The sequence below is a fragment of the Astyanax mexicanus genome, chromosome 14 (assembly GCF_023375975.1).
Source record: "Astyanax mexicanus isolate ESR-SI-001 chromosome 14, AstMex3_surface, whole genome shotgun sequence".
Classification (NCBI taxonomy): Eukaryota; Metazoa; Chordata; class Actinopteri; order Characiformes; family Acestrorhamphidae; genus Astyanax; species Astyanax mexicanus.
The window spans coordinates 11,021,694-11,044,358 of NC_064421.1; the positions used below are offsets into that span (position 1 = coordinate 11,021,694).

The window sequence follows — 22,665 nt, forward strand, 5'->3', positions numbered from 1 at the left end:
TGAATGGAGCGCTTGGGCTTATGAAGCACACCCATTAATAATTTACACGGCTTCCAAATAATAAATTAACAAATGAATAAATAAACAAGCAGGCAAGCAAACATCAACAAACTTGTTTTTTTTTTGTTTTTTTTGTTTCCCCCCAGTCTTTGAAAAAACAACAGAAAAAAAAAAAAACGAACAAAAAAAAAAGCTGGAATCCTGTAACGCATTTCTCAGGTTCTCGTACTGTAGCTTCTCATAAGAGACTCATAAGAGGTGTCGTCTTCGAAACTTAAATCCGCAACTCCACCCGCATGTTGCTCTCCGTGTTTCCGAGCTGCAGTACGTCCCCCAGAATTCCCAGAAGAAGAAGAAGAAGAAGAAGAAGAAGAAAAAAAAATAAGGAAAGTAACAGTTCTGTTGTATTTCCAGGAATCCAAGAGTATAACAGAGTATTATCACCCGATGATACTGGCCGTCCCCTCGAGGTTAGCAGAGTTTCTACAGGCTGTTCCACGGTTGTGGTGAGCGAGTCTTTAATAGAGTAACGCTTTACGAATTTGTGAAATGCTCTACATGAAGACTGCAGAACATTATCTTTCATTATGCAGGTTCTTTATGTCTGTATGCTCGGAGAACCAGCATATTTAACATATGATGTGTGTTTTTTGGAAGTTCCATCACTGCGGAACTTCATCGTTTATCACAAGACAAAAACGTTCTTTATTACTTGCATTAATTAAAACAAAAAATGGCTTTTATTCCAATCAATTCTAAAGAATCACTGTATTTTTCTTGGCTTGCTTAGCTACTTAATATTTCTAGGCATTTCTATGGGTGTGCCAATCCAGCCCTTAGTATCAGTATGGGTCTGATACTGGCCAAAATCTTATTTCTGATTTTTTTCTTTTGTTTGTTTTGTTTTAATATATTTTTAGGGGTGTGCCAATCAGATACTTAGTGTTGCTGTTGATTTAGTACTGTTTAAAATAACTGTATCAAATATTGAGAGATAAAAAAGGTGCTAATGAAGCTAGTTTTATTCCTAATATTTCAAGGAATGTGTCAATCTGTTACTCAGTATCAATATCTGATACTGGCCAAACGTATTGTATTGATTATTGTGAAGGGAGAAAATGATACTGCTAGATGTATTTAAACTATATTCTATTATTTTACTTATTCCAGGGATGTACCAATCCAATAATCAGTATCGGTATTGGTCTAACAGTGCCCTCAATCTTTTTTTTATTTTTTTATTTACCGATGTGAGGAAATTAAGACTTCCTTTATCACTTGAATAAAAAAAAAAAAGAATTGGCTTTTATTCCAATTAATTCTATCTATAAAAATTGTAGGAATTTCTATGGGTGTGCCAATCAGATGCTTAGTGTTACTGTTGATTTAATACTGTTAAAAAAATTGGATCAAATATTAAGGAGAAAAAAGGTGCTAACGAACGTGTCAACTTTCTAGTTTTATTCCTAATATTTCAAGGGATGTACCAATCTGTTACTCAGTATCAATGTCTGACACTGGTCAAAATCATTGTATTAAATATTGAAAGGTAAAATAATACCTATAGATGTATTCTGATAACTTTACTCTATTATTTTTTTTACTAATTGCAGGGATGTACCAATTAAATAATTAGTATCAGTATCCGTATTGGTCTTACAGTATCCAAAATCACTGGATCAAATATCAGAAGGGGAAAGAAAATGCTAATAGATGCTAAATTGCTATTTTAATTTTTCTTGATTTATGTACTAACGTAAGGAAATCAAAACTCCCTTTATTATTTAATTGCATTAATTTAAAAAATGGCTTTTATTCCTATTAATATTTTTTGGGGGCTTTTTAATAATTCTAGGCATTTCTATGGGTGTGCCAATCCAGTACTTAGTATCAGTATGGATCTGATACTTGCCAAAATCACTGGAATGGTTAAGTAAAAAAATAAATAAATGAAAAGAATGCTAATAGGTTTATTGATAGAGGTCCTGTTTATATATTCTAAGGGGTGTACCAACTACTGTTCAAAATTACTGAATTGAATATCGGGAAAAAGATGCTAATAAATGTAGCAACTTTCTAATTTTATTCCTAATATTTCAAAGGGTGTGCCAATCTGTTACTCAGTATCAGTCTGATACTGGCCGAAATCATAGTATTAAAATAAAATGTAAGGGGAAAAAATATACTTATACGTGTATTCTGATAGTTTTATTCTCTTTATTTATTTATATATTTAGTTTTGACTAATTTCAGGGATGTACCAATATGATAATCAGTATCAGTATTGGTCTAACAGTGGCCAACATCACTGGATATTGGAATATTAAAAGAAAAAATGCCAGTAGATGCTAAATTCCTGTTTTAATCTTCCTTAAACTTCCTTTATTGCTTGTATTAATTTAAAAAAATGTCTTTTATTCCAATTAATTCCAAAGAATTTCTATTTATTTATTCATTCAAACCTTTCACAGAATGTGAAGGCCATCTACTTTACTGAGATTATGCTGAAATTATGCTGCTTGTTTGCTGCTTGTCAATTATACTTTAGATATTAGTTAAATAAAATTTCGGGAAATGTGTAGTAATTCTAATATAATAAACATATGATTATTGACCTGAATAATAATACGCCTCAACAGTTAAAGGTGTCCATGGGCATTATTTAGACCTTATATAAAATATAGCCTCCTTTTCTCTGAAATATTTGTTTTTTTTAACTCTGAAGCTGAAGTGGTGAGCTCTTCAGTGTTTATTAATGGTGTTGTACCTGAATGGCCACAGGAGTAGAAGAGCGTTTCTGCTTATTTTGAGCACATCTCTAAAACAAGCCTTTATTTTCAGCTCAGACATTTTAATAACCGCTTAATAGTTTCATAATTGCACAGCGAATTGGAACAAGCCTTAATGTCTGTTTGTGCTCTGTTTGTTTTCAACATGTTTTAACCTTTGTATTTGTTGGGTTGAAAGCATATTAGAGTTTGCATATTGCAAATGCAAAATAAGATTTGCTAAAATGAAGAGACAGGATGTTACAGTTAAAAAATATTATGACCTGCCTCTGAGAAGAGGGTAAGAAAAAATGGCCACTTAATTGCCTCCTTTTTTCAGTTATTAAAAAGTGGGCTTTTATTTTGACTTATAGATTAATATCCTTGTTTTAGTTTGTTTGTTGAAACATTTAATTTCCATTTATAATAAAAAGGCTTTTATTTTGATTTACAGTTTAATTTCTTTGCTTTAATTTGAGCCAATTAACCTAATCCCTGCAGTCAATCAATTGCAGTGCTTCTGACACTAAGAACAAGTGCATGCTTCCTTCGATATGTAAAAAAAAAAAAAAAAGTAATCCACTACTTCTTTAGAAACTGCCACCATTAACGAATTACTAGGCAGTCAATGCACTAGTAATGCACTAGTAAAGTGAGCAAGGCCAATTTAATATATGGCTCTCTCTGACTCTGGCTGCTGAAGCCTTGTTTCACCGTATGATGCTATTCCACAGTTAAGGTTTCACTCAGGTACTAAGCATGAGCTTAGTAACAGTAAGTTACATACAGTAAATGTCCTGCAGTCTTCACGTAAAGTGTTTTTTTTTCCCCGAATGCTGATCTCGCCTCGCTTCATGTAAAGCTTTCCCCAGCGCTGAGCGCCTCTGCTGAGGACGATAGGATAATAAAACAGTCAGGGTCGATCCCGGACATCATAGTGAGGGAGGGGGTTAACGTTGCCGTGGCTGAAAAGCATGGCGGTGAGCTGAGGTGGGCACAGACAGGATGGCACAGTGTTTTCTCGAGTGGGCACTGAGGGAGAGGGGGTTAAAGCACTGTGGCGTTGTGCCCTTCCATTTTTGGGAGTCTGGAGTCCTGCACTGTCCCCATGGTCACCAGCAGGGAGCGGCTGTCCTCCGGGCCGCCGGGCCGAGCCAGCGAGATCGGTCTCTGCTGGCCGGGGAGCTGGGGGTGTTGGCCGGGGGGAGGGGGTGGCGGCTGGCCACCGATGACCTGCGGCCCCGGTACGGACATGGACAGGGGCATGGGGGGCTCCAGGGGCAGGCCTTGCTCCTGGTATCCATAGCCGATGTTGCCGCAGGGGAAGCGGCGAAGTCTGTAGAGCGGGACTGGAGGCAAGGCTGCTGAATCCAGCAGTAAGGGGGCGGGGGCAGGTGGGGGAGGAGGGGGTAATAGAGGCCTGCAGAGGCCTTGTTGTTGTTGCTGCTGTTGCTGTTGCTGCTGCTGGTGCTGGATCTGGATCTGCTGCTGGTACTGCTGCTGTTGCTGCTTGTGCTGGTGCTGCAGGCCCAGAGCCTCGGCCACTGTCACAGTCCTGCCCGAGTGCTCCTGACCTTCAGCTGGGAGTCGCTGCTGGGCCTGCCTTTGAGCTTGAGCTTGAGCCTGGGCTTGGGCTTGAGCTTGAGCTTGAGCTTGAGCTTGGGCTTGAGCTTGAGCTTGGGCTTGAGCCTGAGCCTGAGCCTGAGCCTGAGCTTGAGCCTGCTGTCGCTTCTGCTGCTGCTGGAGGAACCATGATCCATAAGTAGGGTTCCAAAGGTTAGTAGGCTTCCCATTGCGGCTTTCCTTCTCACCAGGGTGGCCTTGAGTGAAGCCCAGGTTTACGTGGCCTCCATCCTGGGATGAGGTGGGCACAACAGTAGTCTTGTTGCATGCCAGCTGCCCAGGTACTGATGCCACCTGCGGGTGCGGGTGGGGCTGAGATGTAGCAGCTCCAGGTCCTGGTAAAGCTCCAGGTACAGGTACAGCTCCAGCTCCAGGCTTGCCATCAGCAAGGTGGCCACCCATCAACAGAGCCTCAGCAGCCCTCTTGGCTTCCTCAGAGCGGGACGAGGGGGCGGAAGCTGCAGCCTCCTCCCCGCCCTGAGGGGCCACGAGCAGAGATGCAGCGGCGGGATCCTCTGGACGCATGGGTACCCTCTCCTCCTCCTCGGGCACGGGGCCATACTCCACCGGCAGTGGCACGTTCACCACGTCTGGATCCTGAGTAGCGGGAGAAATGACACACACACACAATAGAGGTGGTTTAATGTGATTGGCTGAGAAGTACACAGTGCTTTTAACATAAACATAACAAACATTTGTTAACCTTCATTTTAAAGTACTTTTTGTACAGTTATACGAACAGTTTATTTTTTATTTTTTTGGTGGCTGGGTGTATATATATATATATATATATATATATATATATATATATATATATATATATATAACATTGAAGTTTTAAAGGTGATTTTTTTTATATTTTAGCCACTTCAATTATTGAATTGGCTATTAGCAAATTTCAAAAATACCCAAGAATTCCCTGTTTAGCCTGTCATCCTGGGATAACCCCGCCCCTTTAAGAAAGTAACCTTTCACTAATATGAGTGACATCACAAGCTATATACTATTTTTGTTTTAATTAAAGGGACTGAATACACTTGCTGCATGTTCATTAATTATTAAAATAAAAATTTCACGTATTTTTTATCATATTGTCTCATATTGTCTTTAGCTGAGTTTAACCCAAAACTGCCCACTCTAACAAGGTAAAATAGCACGTTATTTAAAATAATTTTAGACAGTTGAAACCGAGAACCGTCATCTTTAGGTCAACCATGTGTTTATCAAATGACATTTTTTTTTTACTAAAATTGTCCATCGTAAGTGCAGCTTGCATTGACTGGACATCAGCATGCATAACAGCAAAAATAAAAAGCTGAAAAAAAATATTATTTTCTTTGTCTTATAAATATGATAGATTCCTAAATAATTTGTAAAAAAAAAAAAAAAGTTTTGAGAGAAAGTTTGAGAAAACACACAGTATTCTGATGATCTTTAAAGTTATACTCTTACTGCAAATATCAAGCCGAGACACAACAGGAGTTTTCTGAAGTTTACTTCTTCACTATGTACCAAAGCATCAAAGCTACCAAATAATGGAGGAGTATATATAAACATAGCCGGTTAGCACTGTATAGCAGCATGCCTAAATCATCACACACTTGTATCGAACTGTTAGATCACTTCAAATAGACTTGATTATACAGTACAGACTTTGTTATATTAAACAGACTGCTTTTACAGTGTGCAATTGCACACTGTAAGTGGTTTGGGTAATCGGTCATTGGTCAAAATTGGGGAGAAAATGGGATAAGAATCAGAAATAAAATGATAAAAAAACAAAAGGGTATTAAAAATGGTTTCTTTTTCTTTTCTTTTTTTCTTCTTACTGTCCAGGTAAGGATTTTTACTAGATTGCTATGAGAGTTTGATTGTATTCATTGGTAAAAACATGACCATGTGGGTAAAGATGTTGAATGCACTGGCAAACTAATGGCTGAAGAAGAGCACTTTAGATGAAATCTCGCCTCTAGATTGGCAAAAATTAGACAAAGGACCTTTTGGCTGCCCTTCTTGTGAAAAAAAAAAATGATATATCATGGTATTTTCGCAATAACGATACTCTTGGCGATATGACAAAAAACTCAATTAAAAAAACATTTAAAGAACACACTACAGCAACAAAATGAAAACTAAATTGTACTATTGCATAGTATATGATATGGCACACCCCTAACTGAGATATTAAAAAATACAAGAGTTTTATCAGATTTATAACAAAAGTCAATGATCCAGAATGTCATGATACTAATAATATTAATAATGCACTCCAAATATCTCCATATATTCAGAATTAAAGTAAAATAAATGATACTGGACAGATATAATCTGTTTCTAGTAGATATATAATATAATGGGAAATGTGAACAGTGTGAATTTTTCTTTTGCTAAAAACTGCAAAAAAGTAGTACCCTGATGTGATAATTAGAGGTGGGTAAAATGGAACGATATTACAGGGTATAATATTGTTCACAATATTAAAAAATGTTGGCGATGTTATCACGTACGATACGATATGATATGGCGCACCCTTACATGTAATGTTTATATAGTGTCACTCACACAAGTTACAGTGAACACAAGTTTTCGACTGAGATGTTGCACACAAACACCCTCTTAAAGTTGTAATTCCTAGTGGGGATAATTTTTTGATACCTGGGATTCTGAGTTTAGTTGACTTTTAGATGGATGAACTGCTTGAATTTTTGCACCAGGAGCGGCATGAAGTTATCCAAAAGCAGTGTGTAAGACTGGTGGAGGAGAGCATGCCAAGATGCATGAAAACTGTGATTAAAAATCAGGGTTATTCCACCAAATATTGATTTCTGAACTCTTAAAACTTTATGAATATGAACTTGTTTTCTTTGCATTATTTGAGGTCTGAAAGCTCTGCATCTTTTTTTGTTATTTCAGCCATTTCTAAAAGGTTGTCTGTAGTTTATAGAATAAAACAACTGTTCATTTTACTCAAAAATATACCTATAAAAATAGCAAAATTAGAGAAACTGATTCAAAAACTGAGGTGCTTTTTTCCAGAGCTGTATATATAGTATAAGTTAAATAGACAAGTGTGTAATTTATTTAATTTCTGATATTGTTTGCAGGTTGTATTTGCTTTGCCTTTATAAAGCACGGTTCTATGTTCTATGTCTTGATAAAGTACACATACTGTAACTGGTAATATGTAGTAATAATACACAGAAATGATAGAAATAAAAGGGGAAGAAATGGCTATGATTATGCCTGTATTTGAACAGTAATCAGAAAAGCTAAATTTACGTCATTTAATAAACTGTTTTTGGGAGGGAAAGAAGCATAAGAACATTTTTCCTCCAAATGGTAATATGACCCAACCTTTGGAGAAACTGATAAAGAATTATTATTATTTTTTTTTATACAAAACAAATAAAGATTTCTAAATCTGTGTTCCTCAAAAAGCAGGTGAGAATGAATGAACTTGGCATCCACCATTTTTCATGCTCCTCCCCCCTCAACCAAGCGTTGGGAGATGAGCAGAGCTGGTATTAATAAAGAGACAAGAGACCAGCCTCCAACTGAGATATGAATGAGATCCTGTACCGCTCAACCCAACATCAGCAAGAAGCCCTGCAAGAAACTGAGCCAGACTTCATAATCAACTGTAAAATAAAGCTGCTGGATGTGACGCCTGCTGGTGTAGTGGTAAAGAGCTGAGCCTCAGGTGTAGGAGGTTATGGGTTCAAATCCTGTAAGAGGTGGTTGGAGAAAGCAGGAGAAAAAAAAAAGAATAAATAAATATATAGAGAAAAAGAAGGAGTGGTCATTTTTTTGTTGTTGTTTTGGTCCAAAACATATAAATAAATAAATAAATAAAGGTTGCAATGGTAATAAGTGGTTTTGGCCAAAAAGACAGAAATAAAGTAAGACAGAAATAAAGTATACAACTATATGTGGTTTGTGCCAAAAAGAAAGAAAGAAAGAAAGTATGCAAAAAAAAAGTATGCAAGAAAGAAAGCATGCATTGCTAATTTGCAGTTTTGGCCAAAAGTGAAATAAGAAAGAGAAAGTGAAAGTAAGAAAGAAAGTATGCAAAACTAAATTGTGTTTTTGACCAAAAGTGAAAGTAAGAAAGTGAAAGTAAGAAAGAAAGAAAGTATGCAACTCTAATTTGTGGTTTTGGCCAAAAGTGAATGTAAGAAAGAGAAAGTGAAAGTAAGAAAAAAAGAAAGAATGCAAATAAAAAAGTATGCAAAACTAAATTGTGTTTTTGACCAAAAGTGAAAGTAAGAAAGAGAAAGTGAAAGTGAGAAAGTGAAAGTAAAAAAGAGAAAGTGAAAGTAAAAAAGAGAAAGTGAAAGTAAGAAAGAGAAAGTATGCAAAGAAAAAAAGTATGCAAAACTAAATTGTGTTTTTGACCAAAAGTGAAAGTAAGAAAGAGAAAGTGAAAGTAAGAAAGAAAGAAAGTATGCAAAGAAAGAAAGTATGCAAAACTAAATTGTGGTTTTGGCCAAAAGTGAAAGTTAGAAAGAAAGAAAGAAAGTATGCAAGAAAAAAAGAAAGTATGCAAGAAAGAAAGTATGCAATGCTAATTTGTGGTGTTGGCCAAAAGTGAAAGTAAGAAAGAAAGAAAGTATGCAAAGAAAGAAAGTATGCAACGCTAATTTGCGGTGAAAGTAAGAAAGAGAAAGTGAAAGTAAAAAAGAAAAAAGTATGTAAAGAAAGAAAGAAAGTATGCAATGCTAATTTGCGGTTTTGACCAAAACTGAAAGTAAGAAAGAGAAAGTGAAAGTAAGAAAGAGAAAGTGAAAGTAAAGAAGAGAAAGTAAGAAAGAAAGAAAGTATGCAAAGAAAGAAAGTATGCAAAACTAAATTGTGGTTTTGGCCAAAAGTGAAAGTAAGAAAGAAAGAAAGTATGCAAAAAGAAAGTTTTAATGCTAAGTTGTGGTTTTGGCCAAATAAGAAAGGATTGGTAGGTTGGTAGGCAGGTAGATGGATGGATGGATGGATGGATGGATGGATGGATATATTTAGCTTTACAATGTAAACGTATAAGAGCACATCACAGGAGATTTGAACCCTTTCTTTTTAACATTTGACCTTTTGGTTTTCTTTTTTTAATAAAGTAACAAACACCTGCATGATCCCATACATCTCAGGGTCTTGAATTAATGACCTCTGAATTATGAGGCAGTGCATCTACCAGTGAGCCACGATATCCCAGACCTTTTTTTAAATGTGTTTTATGCACATTTATAGCTCGGATATTAAGCTTTCTGATAATAAAAAATCACCATAGTGCTGCTCATGGGACTTGAACCCTGAGAGTCTGGAATTCAAACCCATGGTTTAAACCACTGAACCATAAGCATCTAATGAGCTGCAGCTCTTTTTTTTTTATTTGTTTGCTAAATTTGACCTTTATAGTTCAGCTTTACAATGAATATAAGCCAAAACACCTTGTACAGGACTAGAACCCTAAACATACTGATGATGAAGCCATGGTTTAAACCACTGAGCCAAAGCGCCTCCCACCCTGAAGGCCTTTAATTCCATGGGGCTCCATGTGGTGGAGGGTCTTGAAGCAGTTCCCTTTCAATCATTGAGTCACAGGATCCCACAGTTGGTTGGTCGATGTGTTTTTTTTTTTTTTTTTTTTTTTTTGCACATTTCTCAGGTTTTAAGTTTTACTTTACTTGATGAATATATGTCAAAAAGTCTGACAAGACTTGAACCCAGACCATTAAAACCACAAAACCCTGATTTAAACCAATGTTCCAGACCAGCTTGGTGGTCTTTTAAGGTTTTAGGTTTCCCATTTGACTTCATTAGTAACTTGTGTGCTAAACTGTTTGTTAATTCTCGGTCCCATAGTGTGAGTGAACATAAATAAAATGATGTAATAAAATAGAACAGCTAAGACACTTTAAAAAACGGGTTATGAAAGAAGTCCATGTGATGTATTGGTAGCAATGTGTAGTTTTTTGGACTAGGTTCATCTTTTCTTGAGTAATCAGATTATTTTCCCAATAGTGGAAAAATGTCTGGGCTTCCCTTCCAACAGCCTACTTTCGCAGTTCTCATACTGCCTTCAAGTCCTCCTCGAAAATCCTACTTATGAGGTTGGAGGTCTTATTTACGACGTGACATGCGTTTGAGTGTTTTTGGTCGGATGGAAATGGATGGACACCATTAGGAAAATCATTTTTTTAATAATTATATGTGAAGCAGGTTGAAGTTTAATAATATTCACATATAAAATCAATATAAGTGCACAAGGTAACCCTTTTTCAGTTCTTCTATTTATTAGCTTTGTTGCTGTTCCTTGTGCAAATTTCCCTCAAAACTAAACTCAAACCAAACCTGTACAGCTTAAAACTAGACCGTCTACTGTAGAACCATGATCCATAATGGCAGCCGCCATGACCTCTTGTTACTAACTCAACCCCAACTGGAAAACTCGGGGCTTACCTTTAAAAAAAAAATCCAAACAAGCAGTATACATTTTATTACTAACTCCATTGCTAATTATTCCATCAATATTTACTGCAATGGTGTTCCTTACCTCCAACACCTCTAACACCTCTAGCTCAAGCTTTTTTAATGTTTCACTACTACGTTTGAAAGGAAACATATTAGACATAATAGCTTTACATTATATTAAACCATAACATTGAAATTGTTTTAAGTTTCTGTTTAATGCCAGGGGTTATATATGTTGATTACACTAATTAAGGCAAACAGAAAAAATAACTTTTTCTAGCTCTTCAAACTCTTAAACGGTCAATTTGACCCATAACATAACAGAAGGGTTTAACTAATTTAAAACAGGAATGTACTCAAAACGCAAGTGTTTTGCAATCAGCCAATAAACTCATAACTGGCATGTATAAAAAAATAAAAAGTACTTGAACACCTAGAGATGCAATATTTTGTTACTGTCCAATGAAAAACAAGTACCTCCTCTTTAAAAATGACCTCAAAAACTCTTTACATTGACTTCCATTAAAAGGATTAGTGAAGTTGCTGTTTTGGAGATACGTGTTTTTCATTGGACAGTGACTATACACATTAGTTTTAAACATTACAAAAAAAAAAAAAAAAAAAAATTACCAGTCCAGGCATTTAATAAACAAGGCCACATTTAATGGTGGTTTTATTCCAGCTCTAAACCAGCCTGTATCAGGTAGGTAACATGTAATTCTGGCCCAGATCCTCAATTTTAACCCCTTTTAATCTCGCGCACATGCTGCATGGATTCATGGCACATGGTTGGACGACACCAGGTTGCAAGATACGGGCAACCAACAGCATATTTGAGCCATTTGTAAGCCAAAAGTTAACCACACAGCTAGGCCTAAACCAGACCAGACACTAACCAAAAAATGTGGCCCATATCGGCAAAAAAAAACACCTTAACCTCATTGAGAATCTTTGGGATGTGCTGGATGGAGAAGCGCTGCTTCGTGCAGAGGTCAGAGTCCACCATCATCAATGCAAGATCAATAGTTTTTTGATCATTTTGGTGTAAAATTAATGGATTGAAATAAAAATCTTGTGACACTGCAAGAGCTTATTGAAACAATGGCAGTGTTTGAAAGTGAATGTGTGGCACAATCAAAGCTAAAGGTGGGCAAAACAACCGATTTTGGCCAGGCAGTGTATTCGTGGCCATTATATTTGACTATTAAGTATATAGACACAACATGCTGCATTAAAAAAGGCCCCAAAGCAAATACATTACTGTACTGCACCTGCAAACAGTAGTCAATTCTCTCAAGGATGGTGGAGAAGTTTGGCCTGTCTTCAGGTTGGTGTTGCCAGCTCTGCGTCATTATCCGATATCTGTAAGACACACACACACACATGCATACACACGCACACACACGCACACACACACACACACACACACAAAACAGTTGACTCATTAAAATTTTAGGTCTTGTTTGCTTCCTCATTACCGGGATTTCTCCCCACACCAAGCGAGGCTATTTACTGTGTGTATGATTGCCTTTGGATAGCTGAGAGCAAAGCTTCAGTGAAAGGCAACCAACTGAGATTTGATTTAATCAAGCCTGTTTTTACACTAATTGCAATTTTCATTTTGGCTGCACACCTCACTGTTTTGGTGTAATGTTTACAGCCTATTGTACACGTCGCTCCACAGAACGAGGGCGTCAGTCGAGGTTTGATTAGGTCGGGTGTGAAAAATAAAGAAAGGAGAGGAGTCAGACACTTCTCCACTTTGAAATATAAAACACGGCTGTGTAGTCGTGCCCTGACGGGGCTTTGCATTATTAATGCTGAATCAATGCACCGGCTGATATAGTTTGCTCTTTCCACAAATGAGAAGAGACAACAAGTGTAGAGCCAGGAGACGGTCAGTGATCACTGACAGAAAAACACACTGGATAACAGTCACACAGCGCTGGAGAGCTGTTTGGGTGGTCATGCAGGAGGACTGGTTGTGCACTGTGTAATGTTAATTGGATCCTATACAATATGTTTGTTATATGCAGTCCAAAAGATCCAGAGATAAGTGGACAGGGACAAAAAAAAAAAAAAAAAAAAAAAAATATATATATATATATATATATATATATATATATATATATATTATTTTTTTCCCTTTTTCTCTGTCCACTTATCTCTGGACCTTATGGACTGCATATAACAAACATATTGTATATATTTTATATTATATATTACATATATATATATATATATATATATATATATATATATATATATATACATATATATATACATATATATATATATATGTATATATATATGTATATAGGTGCTGAGGTGCTGTTAACTTGTGGATTTTAAAGTTGCTAACTCTGTTAAACCTCTCCTGTGCAACAGAGGGAATTTTTAGTCTTCCTTTCCTGAAGCTGTCCTGATGAGAGCCAGTTTTATCATACCGTTTTTGATGGTTGTTTGTTGTGACTGCACTTGAGATTTTTAAATGTTTCAGACTGACTAGCCTTCACTTCTTAAAGTATTGTTTTATCTTCACTTAGTTGAAAATAAAGTTATTGCCATAATATAACTAAAAACATTTCTCAAATAGAGCTATTCACTGTATAACAACTCTACCTCTTCACAACTTTACCTTTAACTGATGCTCTCAAAAAACACATTAAGAGGTAAAAAAATCAAGCAATTAACCTCTAACACGTTCAGCACAGCTGTTAACTGAAATCCTGAATTCCAGGGGATTCTGCCTCATAAAACTGACTAAGAAAATCCAGCCTAGACTAAAAAGTTCCATATGATTCTCTTTATATTTTGGATGACTTGAGATTCTTATGCAGGCCTTCCCTAAAGCTGCCTACAGTCGCTCAACTGAGTTAAGATCAGTTGCAGACATATTTATTTAAGAACTTTATATGTCCAAAAAATTATATTTTAAACAGAGAAGGTTATTTTTATATGTTTTCTGGTAGTCTAATTTGGCCTTCACTTGCATCAACATCTCTTTGGCTTTCTATACAAAAAAAGAGTTCGCAAGAACAGCTATTAAATTAGATGAATCAACACCAAGTCCTTTATGTCCTTTATTTCTCCTAAAATAACCAAAAGAGCTATTGGGACTATAACTATGGACTGTGGCTAATTCCTAAACTTTTAATGTTTGTTAATCCCTTGGATTAGAGTTGAAAGTCTTCACTTCAGTCACATGTTGACTGCTTGAAATTGATTGAAGTAGTGTACAGGGGCAAAATCACACAAACTGTGCCAATGTCCAAATACTTGTACAATGTACGATATTTTAATTATTTAATAGGGGGTTTCATGTAAGTAACAAATGACACATCACATGTGGAACAGATTGGAACAAAAGTTTTGTACAAAGATTGTGTGTTTGTCTGTGTGTGTGTGTGTGTAAGTGTGTGTACACTAAACACATGTACTGCTAATAAAAAGAAATGGGCCCATTAGCCATTGCTGGTGAAATGGTCACTCACACTGGACCAGGGCAGTTCTGTGGAGGGTCCATCCTGCCTCCATTAGTGACAAACTCAAGGACCTCCTGATTACTGCGGCTGGGGTAGGGCATGTAACCCAGAGAGAAAATCTCCCACAGCAACACTCCGAAAGACCTGGAACACAACAGAGACAGAGAGAGAACTTCAGAGAAACCTGAATATAGTGTACAGTGTCTAAATACCCCTCAAAAAGATATCACTATATCACTTATGAATTTGTAAAATGTAATCAGCATAAATGCAATTTTCTTGTGAGGAAAATGTTAGGACTCCAGCACTTTTATTGCTATTCAAAAAAGGCCTGAAATTACAATCAGGTGCAAATTATTAGACCACTGTTAGAGAGAATCTTGGAGGAGCCTGTTTTATTTCAATTTCAAACATTAGTTTGATTTGGTCTTGATTGTTGAAGTGAGAGGATTGTCATGGCCAGATCTAAAGAGCTGTCTGAAGTTTCAGAAAGATGGTGGTTGATGCAGGTGAGTCTGAGAGTCTGGAGTCTGAGAGGAAAGGGACTAAAAAAGATCTCGGAACAACTGGAAATAGGCTGTTTCACTCTAAACATTTAAGCAGAGAACATTTTACTGGGAAAAAAACCCAGGTCAAGCCATTGAAGCAAGTCCAGCTCATTTTGCAAACAATTTTTAAAATACATTTCTTCAGTTTTACTTATGTGTTTAGTTGTACACTGACATTATGAACTAGTATCATGATCCTTTACATTTGCCGTGGTCCACTGAAGCTGAAGAACACTGCACTGAGTTGGATATGCACGTCAAGCATCCTGCATTGAATGTGGATGGGATTTCTGCCAGAGTGATTTCAGATGGACAACTCTAGCCAGACACTGCCAGTCACCATAATTACCACCCACTGTGCAGTGCTGCTTAATGTTTTGTTGCACATACAGTAACACTATTTGAGACCAGCTGTTCATCAGAATAGAAGATGAAAAAGCCAATAAAAATGTTGAAATAAATAAAACAGTAGCCCCGCCCACTGTACTGAAAAAAAAACAGCAGCTCAGAAATTAGGGCCAATGAGACAAAGTAAGAAGAAGAGCTCGTTTTTGCACATTCATTTGTGATTAAGACACTTTTTATCTTGTTAATTTTAATGTTTAGGGATGGATTGGTCAACAAGATAAAAAAAAAGGTCAACATCAAAATTAAAATAAATATGTTATACACAGGTTTTCGATGCAATGGACATTATAAAAAAGCAACAACATATATATATATATTTATATTTTGTTAATTGGATTTAAACTGTAAAATTTTAATCTAATTTATATGTTTCCATCTCTGGAAAATAATTCAAGGTTGAAAGGGTTAAATAGCAACTGTACTTGAGTGTACGAGTATACCTACACAGAAAGACATGGTTGTCTGAAAGTGAGGTGTGTTCGGCTAAATTTCTGGCATACTTCTATCTTGACTACGGAAAAAAAAAAAACAGGTGCGCCACTGACTGAATACAACCTAGACAACCAGATAGCAACAGTCAGCTGTTCATTGCTATCTTGGGCGTGAATTGACAACACGGGTGAATTTAGAAGACAAGGAGTTTTACCTTGGGGATATCTTTGATGGATTATTGCTATTTGTTTTTTACATTTAGAGCTCAACAAGTTGTACTTTTCCTGACGTTACGATAGCAAAGACACATTGAGAGGCCCTAAATTAAGCTGCACAGTTGACAGCTCACCTACAGACAGCACTACATCTCTTTATTTTAGTTTAAATGTGTTACGGCCAGACAGATAGAATCAAAACATGAAAAAGTTTGTTTTTTAGCTCCTTTTGGATCAGTAAAATTGTGTTTATCTGTCTTTTTCTTTCTATGTAACACAAGATTCTCCATTTCTCACCATGTGTCAGTTTTGGAGGTAAAAATTCCTTCCATGAAAGCCTCGGGAGGCATCCACTTCACAGGCAGCATGGCGCGACCCCCTTTTCTGTAGTAACTGGCTCTGTGGAGACACACACACACACACACACACACACACACACACACACACACGCAACAGGTTAGTCAGTCATGCAGAGGTTACCATTAGGGACACCCACAGAAGACGGGCAGAGAAACACAGTGACTGATTAACTCAGCTTTTAGATCAGAGACCAGGAACGAACGAGAGATAGAGAGAGAGAGAGAGAAAGAGAGACAGACAAGACCGTAGTCATGGAAACATGCTTATGTTCATTTCTCATGCTGTAGGCATATCTCAAACTATATTCATATTTCGCTACAAGTGTTCCAGCCACCCCATGAAATAAAAGCCTGTGTGTGCGTGAGGGAGATTGCCTCTTCAGCCCGCGGGCTCATATATAGTGGCTTATCAGCCCATCAGAATGTACAACACACCGCACCTGTCTGTATCCTCCCTGCCCTGCATAAGCGGTACAGGGTCTGTATATTAAAGGCAACCTGCATAAATCGCCTTTAGCCACGCAATATTATCCTATTACAGCCGGGCTGGGCCATACGATGTCTTAACGTTAACGGCAGAAATTATATAACATTTTTTTCCAGGGTATTTCACAGGTATTGTTGGTCATTTTAAAAAGGAATGCATCTTTTAAAAAGCCTGTGAAAAAAAAAAAAACACAGATTTGATACCACTACCAATATTATCACTATTATTATTATTATTATTATTAATCAGATTCTCTCTTTCCCCTGTTATTTATGTTTAATACATTTGTCAGAATGCATTTTTCTTAACACAGCTATCTACATAAATAACATTATGTTCAACCTGTTAAACACACAACAGTACCTATGAAGTCTAGAATACTGTCATAGAAGCTTGAACACTTGTAGGATTGATTTCTAGGGTTTCTAGGGTTTTTGTATTATTAATGTAGGCTAATGGATCATACTGGATTATATACAATATTTTGTCTTTAAATATCTTAATCAGTGATTTTGAAAAAAATTATATTACATTTTTTTCAGGGTATTTCACAGGTATTGTTGGTCATTTTATACGGCATTCCTCATCGAATTACTGATTTGGTACCACTACCAATATTACCACTATCAATATCGATCAGATGCCATCTTTTCCCTGTTATTTATGTTTAATACACTTGTCAGAACGCACTTTTCTTAACAAAGCTATCTACATAGATAACATCATGCAAAAAAAAAAAAAAAAAAAAAAAAACTGATTGGCTTCTAGGATTTCTAGGGCTTTTGTATTAGTGTAGACTAATGGATCATATTGGATTATATACAATATTTTGTCTTTAAATATCTTATCCGGTGATTTTGACCAGTATCAGACCTATACTGATGCTATGTATGGGTCAGGCACACCCCTAATAGTAACCAATATTGTCTTATTAGAGCCAAGCTGGGCAATACGATGTATTAACATTAACAGCAGAAATGATATTACATTTTGCAGAGAATTTCACAGGTATTGTTGGTCATTTTAAAATGGAATGCATCATTGAAAGAGCCTGTGAACAAAACCAATACTACCACTACCACGCTATCAATATCTTTATCAATCAGATGCCATCTTTTCCCTGTTAATGATGATACATTTGTCTGAATGCATTTTTCTGAACATCCATCAGTGTTAACTTCGTTGACGAATAATTTTCTTCGTAGTTTTCGCCAACGAACCTTTTTTAAGACAAAACGAGACGATAACTAAATAAAACCATCATAAAGAAAACAAAAACAAAGTTAACTGACGTTTTCGTCAATGAATATAAACAAGACAAAAATGTTTGGCAGGGAGGATGTCCAATCAGAACTGTTTTTTTGTGAAAGGTAGGGACCAGTTAGGAAGATGATCTATCAGTGTTAATTTCGTTGACGAATAATTTTCATCCTAGTTTTCATCAACAAACCTTTTTTCCAAGAAGAAAACGAGACGATAACTAAATAAAAACAGCATAAAGTTCCTTATAAAATACATTATATACATGATTAATTACATGCAAGTAACTACAATATATGTAAAACTATGTATAACTACAATATATAACTACAATAACTGTAAAAAAAAGTATTTGATTTTGTTTTTGTTTTTTCAGACTTTTTCAAACAAACACATTTTAATATCAGACAAAGATAACCTGAGTAAATATAAAAGCAGTTTTTAAATGACGATTTCATTTTTTAAGTCAGTGAATATATTTAAACTGTGTGAAAAAGTGTTTTTCTTCTAAACTTATACAATTGGTTGTGCCACCCTCAGCAGCAACAACTGCAATCAAGTGTTTCCAATAACTGGCAACGATTCTTTGCAGATTTGTCATAGATTGGAAGGTTTTGAGCATGAACCAACATGACACAGCTTCTCAATCAGACGTTGACTAGACCACTCCAAATAAAACAAAAACTATATATATTTCTTGTCATTCCGAGGTGATCTAACGCTCTTTAGATCTGTTGGTGTGCTTCAAATCATTGTCCTGCTGCAGAACCCAAGTACGTCTGAGATTAAAGTCACAAACTGATTGTCGGACATTATTCTTTGGGATTTTCTGGTAGAGAGCAAAATTCATGGTTCCATTATTTGCAGCAACTTGTCCAGACCTGATCCTTACAACATCCTTAAAACATCATAATATGGCAAGAACTTATCAACTAAGTAAAGATTATAAGTAAGAAATGAAGATTAGTCAATCCAAAAAAGTTTAAGCACTTTGAACTTCCTCAAGTTCAGTCGCAAAGACTATCAAAAACTATATAATGATGAAACTGGCTCTCATCAGGATCACCCCAGGAAAGTTCTTTAGAGTTACCAGCCTCAGAAACTACATAATTAAGAGCTTCTAAATGCTTCTTTACAGAGTATTTGGGTTTGTTTAACACTTTTAAGTCACTACACAGTTCCTTATGTGTTCCTTCATAGTCTGGATGACTTCAGTATTAATGTACAATCTAGAAAAAAAAAATCGGATTAGTCCTGTACAATATTCTTTTTTTTTTATTTAGACCATATTGCATTCATTCAATTCAATGGAGATTGACATTCTGACATTGTGAATATAATACTCCACAGCACAATCACATATCAAAACCTCATTCCAATTCGTTCCAAATGCCCATTCCAAATCCAGACTGACTGAAATCCAGGCGATATATTGGATTTATGGTCGTTCAAACACCTTCAGGATGAAGAACGACTGTTTAAACTGGATTATAAATCAATCCATATCCTGATCATCCTCATAATTCTAGCAGAGGAAGTGCAGACAATGAGTAATTTAGCATGAAAGTGTCTAAAACATCCCCTGATCCCTTTTTTGGATCTTATCAGAGCACATTATTATTTTTTTTTTGTCCCTCAACCTCCCTCACTGTTCAGTGTGGAGGAGCTCACACACCTTCCCTCTTTCAGATGGAATCTTATCAGAGCTCCACTCCCACTTATATCAGATCTGCTGCAGCTAACTTATCACAGCTCACCTGAAGAAGAGAGAGAGAGAGAGAGAGAGAGAGAGAGAGCCGGCGATGGGAATCCGACAGAGAGACAGATACAGAGAAAGGGCCTGATTGCCAGCATGTCCCTCAGCTTTCTACAGGAATAAGCTGGGGGGATGGAAAGTTGTTAAGCCGGGTGTTTATCAGAGAAAGGAAACAGAGAGCTGGAGAGAGGCAGACATATTGCCTTGTGTCTCCCAAACAAAGACATTTGCACTCCCGACAAAAATCTGCCCACTGCCAGCCTTATCATGTCCTCGTGATGCAAGAGTCAGTGTGTGGCCCTTTGAGATATACCGCCAGCCAGAGCCGACTCGCAGAGAGAGAGAGAGATCACGCTACACCGACTTTACATATATATGTAATCCAGCACACGGGAGAAAGTGCGAGACAAACGCTACGGCCTTTTGAAGTCCCGAGCAGCAGACGGGATCATATAAAGCCTGTGAAAAGCTCTCGGCTATCGTCTACCATATCTTTGAAGGCTATTTTCGTTTCTACTACTGTACCACTGTCGTAGTAGGGCAGCATGATACGGACAGAAAGTATCTAAAAAAACTAATAAAATAAAATACTATTGAGCTACATTTTGAATATATTCTAGAACTACACAGAAACAGAAACCATTAAAGATTAGTCTGTGCTATTTCAACCAAAATAACTTGCTTTGGTTGGATTACATGAATGAAACCATGAATAATAATAATTCTAGACTAAATAAATTATTATTATTTTTTTTTTAGGTTCTGTAGTTGTTTTTTATTTGCTTGTGTTGTTATGATGTGGCAAATCTCAATGCTTATTTTATGTTTTTTTTTTACATGAAACTATACAATATAGACAAAAAAAATATATATATATATATATATGTATATATATATATATATATATATATATATACATATATATATATATATATATTGGAATGCCTGTTTATTCACTGTTTCTCCTGAAATCCAGGGCATTAAAAAAAGAATTGTAGATTATGTGGTAACATTGTACAATTAACAGTAGTTACAACTGTAATAAACATTGTTAAAGTGCTAAGTAATGCCTTAACGAATTATTAACTGACACTAGTTAACACATTATTAAATATTATTAAACTTTAAAGCTTAAGAATACTGTAAAACCCTGCCACTATGATCAGGAGATCGCTAGTTCGAATCCCGGACATGCAGCTTGCCTTTAGCTGCCAGAGCCCTGAGAGAGCACGATTGACCTTGCTCTCTCTGGGTGGGTAGATACCACTTTTTCCCCTCATCACTCCTAGGGTGATGTTGATCAGCACAAGGCTGCATCGGTGAGCTGATATATTGGAACCAAGTCGCTGTGCTTTTCTTTCGAGAGCGCTGTGATGCTACTCGGCAATGCTGCATCAGAGGCGGTGGTGTTTATCTCTTGTACAACTCATCCCATTCAAAAAAATGGATGGAACGTCATTATTCCAAAGAACTCTGTATTAGCAATTGGTACTAATCACGACTTTTACAATTTTAGGTAGCTGAACAGTGTCTATAAGTCAATAAATGCTCAAAACCAAACAAACAAAAACCTTAAATACATTTATTTCTGCATATTTTAGACCCAGTTCCTGTTTATTTCCTATACTAAATATGTACAAATAATATGTAACATTTGTTGTGAATTATCTTGCACATACCACATTTATGTATTTATTATATATATATTTTTTGTATTTCTAATATATTTGAAATATATTAATTACTACATCTTATATTTTGCATTCATAATGCTCTTTTAAAATATTTTATTAATAATTTAACAATTCATTATGTACTGTTTGTATTATTTAAATTTTGCGTGTTTTTTTTTTTAGGAATATTCTTTAGCATTTTTATTTATGAACTTATTTTGGATATTATTCTGAGAATGTTTTCCTAATTGCCCTTCTTTTCCAAAAGCAAAACAGTAATTAGTACATTACTGGTGTTTAATGATCCACTTTTGGTTTAATCAGTGATGTGGTTCATAAAATATCCACATGATATTTTGAACAAAATTGTATTAAAGAACTGCATGGTGCACGGTGGCAGTGCTGGGATGGGATGATGATTATTTGTAGCCTTTGGTGTTTAGACAGTTTAACTGCATTATGTTGTTTTATTTGGTTCGGTACCGCATGCATTGTTGTGGAAGGCATTCAATTTTTTTAGGGTTCCAGAAGAGATTTCAAGGTTAGTTAAAGCCTATTTTGAAGACATACAGTTTTGCTTTAGTGTAGGGGAGTGTGTCACATCTTGGCAACGACTGGAAATAGGTATAATGGCAGGTTGTACAATTTCACCGCTAGCGTTTACGATGGCAATGGAGGTGATTATTAGGGCTTCTAAGTGGGTCGTAGGCGGGGAGAGGCTGCATGATGGCACCCGGCTCCCACCAGTTAGGGCGTTTATGGACGATATGACAACATTAACGACCACGGTGCCATGTACCCGGCGACTGCTAGGGAAGTTAAATGATAATCTTAGGCTGGCTAGGATGAAAGTTAAACCGAGCAAGTCTAGGAGTGTATCAATCGTTAAAGGGAAATTGATACAAGAAAGGTTTATGATGGAGGGAGAAGTCATATCATCTATATTGGAAAAGCCAGTTAAGAGTTTAGGTAGGTGGTATACTGCAGCACTGAATGATAAAGAGCAGGTGGAAGGGTTGAGGACAGAAATGGTGGAGGCCATTAATAGAATTGATAAGTCTTTTCTGCCAGGTAAATTAAAATTGTGGTGTCTGCAGTTTGGTTTGTTGCCTCGTCTAAGGTGGCCACTTACAGTTTATGATATTCCGATTTCTGAAGTTGAGAGGTTAGAAAGGGTTATGAGCAAGGCTAT

General features: G+C 36.3%; 1 protein-coding gene across 1 annotated transcript in view; it reads right to left on the bottom strand.

The window, feature by feature from the left end:
* Window positions 1-508: 508 nt before the first annotated feature.
* The window catches only part of alk (ALK receptor tyrosine kinase), a 797,750-nt gene continuing 775,593 nt past the window's right edge, over window positions 509-22,665 (bottom strand). The window contains exons 26-29 of the mRNA XM_049464193.1: window positions 16,236-16,337; window positions 14,345-14,479; window positions 12,122-12,212; window positions 509-4,988 (exon numbers count right to left, since the gene is read on the bottom strand). Coding sequence (XP_049320150.1) covers window positions 3,816-4,988; window positions 12,122-12,212; window positions 14,345-14,479; window positions 16,236-16,337 — 1,501 coding nt within the window. The 3' untranslated portion in view covers window positions 509-3,815. The remainder of the gene's footprint in view (window positions 4,989-12,121; window positions 12,213-14,344; window positions 14,480-16,235; window positions 16,338-22,665) is intronic.